At 36.8% G+C, this 9,972-nt stretch overlaps 1 protein-coding gene across 5 annotated transcripts; it reads right to left on the reverse strand.

Moving 5' to 3' along the window:
• Positions 1-4,565: 4,565 nt before the first annotated feature.
• Positions 4,566-9,717, reverse strand: LOC137742502 (syntaxin-61). Of its 5 annotated transcripts, none has more exons than XM_088680591.1 (8): positions 9,564-9,717; positions 8,635-8,714; positions 8,131-8,248; positions 6,456-6,565; positions 5,909-6,093; positions 5,336-5,426; positions 5,057-5,122; positions 4,566-4,900 (listed from the first exon to the last, which is right to left on the reverse strand). In XM_088680591.1, the coding sequence occupies exons 2-8, from the start codon at positions 8,686-8,688 to the stop codon at positions 4,790-4,792; spliced, it is 735 nt and encodes a 244-aa protein (XP_088536717.1). In that variant the 5' UTR covers positions 8,689-8,714; positions 9,564-9,717; the 3' UTR covers positions 4,566-4,789. The 5 variants fall into 5 exon arrangements, with proteins under 5 accessions (XP_088536717.1, XP_068338484.2, XP_068338485.2 ...); XM_068482383.2 differs by having other exon boundaries at positions 6,456-6,569; positions 8,135-8,248; positions 9,564-9,716; XM_068482384.2 differs by having other exon boundaries at positions 6,456-6,569; positions 8,135-8,248; positions 8,635-8,709; positions 9,564-9,672.
• Between the last annotated feature and the right edge of the window lie 255 nt (positions 9,718-9,972).

Here is a 9,972-nt window from a genome sequence, read left to right on the forward strand (position 1 = left end):
TTTCGAATTTTCTAATGCAAAGTGGATTGGCATTTGAAAATTTTGGATTCGTGGCAGGTTTGGGCTTACCAAGTTAAAGGAGAAGATGACATAAATGGCGATAAAGAAAATGTTACAGTCAAGCTCCCTTCTACCTTTGCACTCGAGGGCAATCTCCGTCTGGCCCCATGGCTTTTACCAAGAGGTCAAAATTGACAAAACTTACAAGAAATTGAGCCTTCAATTGACAGTTTATTTGCAAAAATTAAAAGTTTTAAAACTGAAAAAGAAGGAATAAGTTCGATGAGCACAAAGACTGGAACATGGGTATAGTCCATTATTACTCTGGGATTTAGATCATCTCCGGATCCCCTCACTAGGGATCTCGGGGATCAATGGATAGTAACCGTTCATAAAAAATCATGCGGCCACAATTGAATGTTTTTTATATTTTAAAAATCAAGCAGTCTCGTTTTGCGTGAAAAATATAAAAGAAGAAAAAGTTGTGGCCGCACGAGTTTTTATGAACGGTTACTATGCATTGATTCTTGGGATCCCCAATGAATGGATTCGGAGAGGATCTAAATCCATTACTCTGGCTTCCCGTCCACGAATCTTTCACCCAATGAAAGTAGGGATGTAAGGTAAAAAAGGAATGGTCATCATCCGAAAAAGCAAATCACATTGGTAGAAGCTTGAGGACAATATAGGGTGTTAGGCAAACGAAATAGAAGCATTTTTAGTTCTAAGATAAGAGTCACCAATTTTTTAAGATAGATTATATTCACACACCCCAAATTACTTTCCCCACATCCTTTTAACTTTTTAATATTCTTTTATCAAGTGTTAGTGGTGTGTAGAATATTAGAAATATTTAAAAAAAAATAAAAAGGTGTCGGAAAAGTAATTTAGGGTGTGTGAATATAATCCATGAGAATTAATTAAGACTTGGGCTAGGAAAAGTCTAGAAGAATGGTGAGGTTTCCACCAACATGCAAGATTAGTGTAGTTAATTCTAGTTAGGGAAGCTAGTGGAATAAATTAGATATTTCTAGAATGATATTCCCATACTTCTCCAAGGTTCCGTCTATGCTAGAAGGCATTCACCCCATTTGAATTCAACAAGAACTAAGAAGTGAGACGCAACCAAGAAGTGAGTTCCACTCTAAGTGTGAGTGAGATATAAAGTCTTTGTGAGGAGTGTGAGTGTTCACAGTTTGTCTCTAGAAAGTGAAAATGTCATGGCTTCCAAATTAGGCCTTTAAGAGTTTGTGTGTTGTAATATTTGTGAGTGTATTACACGTAATTTGTTTATTTGTTTTGTATCTGAAATATTTTTATTAGAGTTGTGTACTCTAATTTTCTTAACAATTGGTATCATAGCAGTACGAACAGAGATCGACTCTAGGGAAACTTTCGAGAATCGTGAGAAGTTCAGTACTTTGTAAGATTGTTGATCAATCTTGTTTAGCGTATTGAAGCTCTATCGGCACAATGAGCGATCTTTAAGTAGTTGGAGGAATCAAGAAGCTCAACAACAAAAATTACAACACGTAGACAACGTGCATGGAGTCATACCTACAAGGTCAAGATCTTTGGGAGAGTCATCGATGATAATGAAGTCACGCAACCGGAGACATCAGTGGCATTTTGCATAAATGGAAGATCAAAGCAAGTAAGACCATATTCACCCTAAAACCCAAAATGAAAAGGATATGTTGGAGCACATAAGAAAAGCCAAAACACCGAAAAAAAGCATGGGACACCTTTGGCACACTCTTTTAGAAAATGAACGATACAAGGCTACAACTTCTCGAGAATGAGTTTTTATCAGTGGCACAAAGGACAAAATGAAAGAAGATTGGAATGTTGAAGCATCATTCTTTATGGATGACCAGAAGTTAGCTCTCACAGCAACAAGTCCAGAATTGATTGACTACAACAATGATTGGATCGTTGATTAGAATGTTCAAATCACATGATGTGTGAAAAGAGAAGTTGTAGTATCTTTTTGAATACAAGGGAAGTTGTGTGGTAGGGATAGCCGATAACACAAAGTTACCGATAGCCCATGTCAGTAAGGAGATATTTTTTAGTGTGACTGGAACACGGAGTGGTACACCACGTGTCACTATATTAATGGTGGAATATGTGTGCTAAAAAGTTAATAACTTAAAAAAATACAATTTCCCACCACTTATATAAAAACATGTGGTGTACCACCCATATTCCCGTCACAATGAGAATTTCTCGTCGGTAAAGTAGTAATGATGTAGTCCTAACCAGGTGTCAGTACAAAATGTTTGCCATGTTCTGGGCATGAAGAAGAATCTGCTCTCAGTGGAGTAGTTGGAATCGTCAGGTTACTATTTCTTGTTCAGTCCCTAAGATGTGAAGGTGTATCAACACCTCAAGATCTAGAAAAATCTAATGGTGAGGGACAGAGATTGCTGCTAGTCTATGTGTCTGCATATGTCAGCAAGACAAGCAGAAATAAGGCAATAAATTTGTGGCATATAAGGCTAGGCTACGTTAGCTATCACAAGCTAAATGTGATGATGAAGAAGTCAATGCTTAAAGGGTTACCTCAGCTTGATGTGAGAAAAGACATGGTTTGTGCAAGATGCCAGTAAGGTAAAGTACACCAACTACCTGACGAGGAGTCGAAGTTCAAAGCAAAAAAACTATTAGAGTTACTTCACTCTGATGTGTTCAGGCCTATTAAGCAACCATCAATAAGTAGGATGCGGTACATGTTGACGTTCATTGATGACTTCTCTAGGTATGAGTGGGTCTTCTATATGAAAGAAAAATCATTTCAAAGTTTAAAGAGTTTAGAGAGACATTCCAAGGAAACTTGGGAAGGAAGATCTACTGCCTACACCCAATAACGGAGGATCATATACCTCGAATGAGTTTTCCCAGTATCTATGAGAATGTAGAATACGTCACCAGTTGACCTGTGCCAACACGCCGCAACAAAATGGTGTAGCAGAAAGATCTATCGAAGTACGCTATATGCCAGAAATGTACCATGAAGGTTTTGGGCTAAAGCCATGAGAACTGTGAGTTATGTGATCAGCAGGCTTCCTCAACCAAGGTTAGATATGTTTCTCCCTTTGAGAAATTGTGGGATATGAAATCTACAGTTAGCTACTTTCAAATATTTGGTTGTGTGTGCTATCTATTTGTTCCTAGTCATCCAATAGCAAGTATGATAAGAAGGCAATTAGATGCATCTTTGTGGGATACGACAACCAGAGAAAAGAGTGAAAATGTTGTATTCCTACAAATGGAAGATGTACATCACGACATGTGATAAAGCATCACTTCAGTGGTCCTTACAAAAGGAGGTGTTGTCTGACTCGAGAGAAATTTAAGATAAGATGCGGAGATGATAGGGGAGCAAACTATCCAAATCTTGTTGATTCCAGATAAACCTGAAGATTTGCTTGATGGTGAGCAAGAAGTACCTCAGAATCCTTGACAGACTGGTGTGTATCAACAACTAGGAGAAGTTAGGCCTAGTGGAGTGGAAGTTTCAACCTCACAATCACAACTAAGGAGGTCAACGAGAATATAGAAGCCAAATCTTAAATACACCAATGCATCCATAGAAGAAGTCGTTGAATTTGTGATGTGTGAAGAAATCACAAATTTCCAAGTGGCTTCAAGATATAGGCAGAAGAGATCACTGCAATGGAGAAAAATCAAACTTGGAATCTGGTGCCAAAGAGATGTGAAACCCATATCATGTAAATGGGTGAACAAGATTAAGTGTTGACAACTCAATGAGGTAAAAAGAAGAGCTGGCGTTGAGGAGGAATGTTGAAGATTAACACCAGCCTAAAGAATAAAGGCCTAGCCTATGAGAACTAATTAACACTTGAGCTAGGAAAGTCTAGAAGAATGGTGAGGTTTCCACAAACATGCAAGTTTAGCGTAGTTAATTCTAGCAAAGGAAGTTAGTGAAATAAGTTAGATATTTCTAGAATGGTGTTCTCATGCTTCTCCAAGGTAAGGCCTCCACCCCATTTGAATTCACCAAGAACTAAGAAGTCAGAAGCAACCAAGAAGTGATTCCACTAAGAGTGAGATATGAGGAGTGTGAGTGCTCGAGTTTGTCTCTAAAAAGTGAGTGTCATAACTTCTAAAATTATGTCTTTAAGAGTTTGTGTTTTGTAATATTTTGTAAGTGTAATACAAGTAATTTGTTTACTAATTTTGTCTCTCTAGCACTTATATTATAGTTGTGTACTCTAATTTTCTTAACAATGCACACCACAAATTTGATCTGTTCCATGATGCTCACGAGAATTGTGAAGTTGTCACACGTCATTGGTTACGTGAGAATTAGCGCCTGAATTATATAACCAATTCTGAACAGAATTAGCAGATGCAGAAGCTCGAGAAGAGGAAGCAGCAGCAACATAGGCTTGCGGCTCGAAGCTTGTTATTGATGCTGTCCATAGCCAAGTGCTCCTCCTCTTTGGAGTTGGGGACCAAAATCTATAGGGATGGGGCGAGTAAGGAAACACGTACATACACAAGAACGAGCTTTTTGACAGAGAAGAAGTCCCAAGTAATAAACAAATAAAACAAATATAAAGCTTCTGTTTCACATTCATCATCCAACTCTGGTTGTTCAACATCAAATTCTGATTGACCTCAAAACTTATAAAGAACCTTAAAAAAGTAACGCTTATACGAACAAACCTAGTGTATCCAGTAAATTCTGTACTTGAGAGTTCCATAGTTCTATCTGGAAAGCAGATCCCTCCCTCCCCGAAGACGTGTTCCATTCTTCAGACTAGGTGAGGAAGACCAATACAAAAAGGATGATGAACAGGACGAGTAAAAATAGTATCATCATTAACTGGCCCTTTACACCCGCCTTCTTCATCACTGTAGCCACTTTTTTCTGCAAATATCAGAAAAGCGATGAATCTTTTCATCTCTTCTGGGATCAGTAATTATATATTTCAGTCAATTAGCATGCTGAAGAAAATAAAAGCGAAACTATTCCAGTGGACGGAATCTCTTGGTAGGAGAATCTATCAAGTCAACAAAAACTCACCTGAACAAAATCAAGACGATTTGATGTACCGTCCATTTCCGTGCCCAATTCATCTACAATCTTCTCCTGAAGCACCAAAACACTAAAGAATTTAGTAAATGAAAGTGGCAAGAACAACTCGAAGTGCAGGGCAGAAAGAACCCATTTGCAAGTAATAGACACAGGTTCAGAAAATGCATCAAAATGCTGATCTGTTTTCTGTTGCTCCCATTCCATCATATTATTCACAGTTCATATGCAGTAGTCACAATACTGTACAGTGATATACAAAATTCTTACCTGTGCGAGGAGCTCTTCATGAATAGTAAGTCCAACACCTCCAATTCTCTCCACACTTGCACTAAGTTCGTCCAACTCGTCATCCTGTTGCCTACAAGCATCAATTGACAGACATAAGATCAAAAGAAACAGAGTTATACAGACAACTGGCTAAAGGATTCGGGAAATAAAAGAAAAAATGCCTTCAGTAAGAAAGCATTTTTCGAAACCCAGTGAGGGAGAGAGGAACAAGGGGAATTCAGATTTCAATTAGCAACATTTGATAAAAGGTGCATACAACTCCGTATTTTTGATAACAAAAATGGTTTACCATCAAATTACAAGCTTGGATGGTTTGACCCAAAGAGAATCTTTTTATTTCCTTTTAGAATTTAAAAGCTTTCGTAATTCCGATGATTAATTCAATAACTTTAATAAACAACGTAGACAATTCATTCCAGCTTGTATAAAGTATGAAGTATGAACAAGCACCCGCCAAACGTTGAATTTAGCAAACACTTTCCAAACAATTGAAAGCGAATTGTGTGTGAAAGGTTGAAAAATTAAAAACAAAAAGAAAAGTCAAAACCTTACTTTATGAGAAGCAATTGTCTATCTGATTCTGAAGTTATGAAGTCATCGTTATGTTGTGCAGCATACTGCTTGGATCTATCGGTCTCCTGAGAATTCGTCATCCTCATTAGTTCTCGACGCATCCCATTCAAGCTAGTTCCAGAAGACTCCCTTCCAGCTTCCACTGCTTTCTTTACAGAACCCACCTGATAAACTATTTGATTAATTGAGGAACTGCCATACAGTCATCGAAAGGAAAAAAGCAAGCATGTAATATGCTACACAGCAGAGCGTAAACCGCACAAAGGATCGTTATGCAATAAAATATCCAAAAAACACAGAAAAATTGAAGCTGTATTTCTGGTCACAAAACCCCACACTCAGAATGTGAGAACCCCACAATCAGACTGCCGTTAGTAAAAGATGTGGGTAATGTAATTGTAAGTCATCAAGACAAGGTTTGTTATGACTTATGACAACACCACAGGTAACAAGAATTACCAGATATGAGATCTTCAGTCACTAAAATGTTCAAAAGAGTACAGCTTAACACACGATACAATTATACCTGGGCACGAGCAGTGCTTGTCCATCTTCTTCGTTTTTCAAGTTCTACTTCATCAATGCCATACCATGTAGGATCCCTAGCTGCCACGGAAATTGCTTTGTTCAACTCATCTACCTTCCTATCAAGAAAGCATGCTTTCAGTAGTTGCAAACAGAAGTTGAATTAATTAGGTTCGCGAAAAGAAAGGAATGAAAATACAAAAACAAGAAAATTACTTTACACCCCAAGTCACCTTATCTCTGACAAGGATAAAATGTCGGTCTACAAAACTATTATTGGATTGGATTTACAGAGTTTTCAATGGATGTATAGAGATCAATAAAAATATTTTTTTGGGAATTGTTATTAGCACTCCAAAACATTCCAAACTTTCTACATTTAAAAAGAAAAATACACTTGCAAGGAGTGCACAATGAAATTTTTGGAGTGCCAATAAGATTTCCCTCGTTTTTTTAAAATATGAAAATTTGAAGGAAACTTAAAGATTTGCTAAACCAATCTTTGATGCATCAAGTATATGACATGTAAAGTTAATTTAGCGCACACCACTAACCAGTATGGATATAATGCTTCTACTACAGTGTAGAAACTATCTTTAGTCATTTAGTCCTCAATATTTAGCACAAAACAACAACAAAGCCTTTTCCCACTAAGTGGGGTCGGCTGTATGAATCCTAGAATGCCATTACGCTCAGTTCTGTGCCACATCTTCTGTTTGATCCAAAAGTACTCTAAGTCTTTTCTTAGAGTCCCTTCCAAAGTCTTCCTAGGTCTTCCTCTACCACTTCGGCCCTAAACCCAATATTTAGCACATAAAAAAAATAAAAGCATACATTGGATGTTTCATGCCTTTGTGCACCAACTGTGGGAATGATTTTTATTTTAACATATTTGGTTAACAGAGTGGTTAATGGATGGATACAGTAAATAACCATTAGTTGGTCACATGGGTTCATCTTCTATATTTTCCGTTTTTCTTTTTAGATGAGTATTTGTGCAGTCTTGCTGACGAAGTAACACATAACCAATTCTTGGGCTTAATACCACAAAAAATCTCAATGCTGTACATGTCTGAGGTCAAGGGAAATTTGCTACAATAACAGATATTTTCATTTGAGCTATGGACATATAATAAGCTATACTTAAAAAGTTAAATTGAATGCAGTATTCCATTTCTTTAATTATTTTGAGAAATTGTCTTGCTAACAAACCCAATTTAAATGGTCTTAAGCCAGCCTATTTCCAAGACATATAATAAGCTATACTTAAAAAGATAAATTGAATACAGTACTCCATTTCTTTAATTATTTTGAGAAATTGTCCTGCTGACAAACCCAATTTAAATGGTCTTAAGCCAGCCTATTTCCAAGAAGTAAAGAATCAACTCTCTTGTTTAACTAATCACAGTTTCTACGACAGGCCACTCACATTGAGAAGAAAATTTTAGTCGTTATTGATATGTTCATGAATATTCAACAAATACCACTGAAATTGTTATGTGTTACCAGCTATTTCTATTGTTTCATTCAGACATCCATGTGATCACCAATGTGCCACTAAAAGTCCCATATTTTGGTTATATGCCAACTCCTGCATCACAGCACTGACAACCACCTATGATCCATTTATAATAGAGAAACACAGATAGAATTAAATCAAATGTGGTAGTATTAACGCACCTGCCATTCAATGCTACCACAAGAAGCAAGCAGCTCCTTTGTGAGATGTGCTTGCTCTCCATTATCAGACGAAATACGCTCCCATTGGTGAAAAGAAGACTGCAACTTATCAATCTATTCAAGAAGGAAATGTCATAGTCCGGATTAATTCCTACTCTCAAACATAATGCACGGAAAAAAAAAAATTCTGCACATATACTCAATACCAAAATCATCTGTCAGTGAAAAATTGGAAGATGTGGATGACAGTGTGTTGAGGCATCTGGGTTTCTGTGTGTGTGTGTGTGTGAGAGAGAGAGAGAGAGAGAGAGAGAGAGAGAGAGAGAGAGAGAGAGAGTGTGTGTGTGTGTGTGTGTCAAGAGCGGAAAGTAATACTCCAAAGAAAGTATAAGAGTCTACTAAAGGGGGGCTTTGAACTGGATAATATGTATAAAATGAAACATATAAATTATACATCATTCCGGGAGCTTCCAAATGACTTAAGTAATTTGACAACTTACAGATTCTTGAATCTCCTCTTTCACAACATAGAACGGATCTTGTGCTGATGGCATTGTGAACCTTACGGAACTAACCTATCCTATGAGCATCCCAAAAAGAAACTTCTGTTAGAAAAACCATATCCCTAACTGCAACTAAACATGAGAATACATGCATATATAAACAAGAAATTCAATTCTACTGAAAGATCCACTAAATAAATCAACTGAAACAGAACATTCAGCAAGAGTTAGTGAAAAGTGTTTGGTCGGCCTTAGCCCCACTACATTTTGATTAGCGTGAACTGAAACTCGATTTCCGAATATCCAAATGAGTTTTAAGTAGAACCGATCTGCACCTTTTCCTTCATTTTATGTTTCCAAATATGCAAATGAGTTTTTTTATCTTGTATTTAATAATTTTTTTGAAATGGCAACCGAGTAATCCTTAATGTCATGAAAAATCAACAATCATCTTTTGCCATCAATGCCATAATAATATTCCCGAAAAATATAATTACAAGTTAACCATACACAAAAATAATCAAGTCCTACAACAACCAGATTCAAACAAGGAATTTTCGACATTCATTAGTGACATACGACTGCATCGAAGAATGAAAGTACAAATTACTTGGAGAATTAGCTGAATTAGATCCACTTAAGCATATTATATGCATACTACTTGCTTAATCACATGAACAACTGATCAAATCATTGAATTCATTCTCCACTTCGGATCAGTAACTAATCAGACAGAGTTTCAGATCAAAATCACCCAAGAATTGAATAACCCGACTGATTTTCCGCATACCGAACACGTTATACGAATCAAAATTCTCGCCCAATTCACCAAAATTCCGATTTGAAACAGCAAACAGATATGGAGATATATATATATATATATATATGGGGGCAGAAAATTTGAGAATAGTGAGGGAGGGGCATACCTGTACGGACTGAACGGAGAGACGGGGACCTGATGTGTGAGATCCTCGTGAGGACTAATGCACGGAAGCAGACGAAGAAGCTTTGAGAAGACGAAGTTGTGAGAGAAGAATTGTGTGGGCTTCGGTTTTGGACATGGAAGAGCTTTAACTTTTACTAAGGCCCAGAAAGGCCCATATATTTTTTTTATGAATTCCATATACCCTATATTCTTATTATTGGTTAGCAGTTTTTCTTAACACATCTTTAATCTCTAATATTAGAAAGTCAGCAATTAATTTTGGTGTCTTAAGGCTTCATCAAAATGTTTTCAAAAAAAACCATCTTGAAACAAAAAAAATTTCCTACTGACTAAAAATAATGCAATCAAAATAGCATGGATACTTTTGTCAAAAAAATTAGAAATAAAAC

Source organism: Pyrus communis, chromosome 11 (assembly GCF_041283825.1).
Source record: "Pyrus communis isolate YQ-2024b chromosome 11, ASM4128382v1, whole genome shotgun sequence".
Taxonomy (NCBI): Eukaryota; Viridiplantae; Streptophyta; class Magnoliopsida; order Rosales; family Rosaceae; genus Pyrus; species Pyrus communis.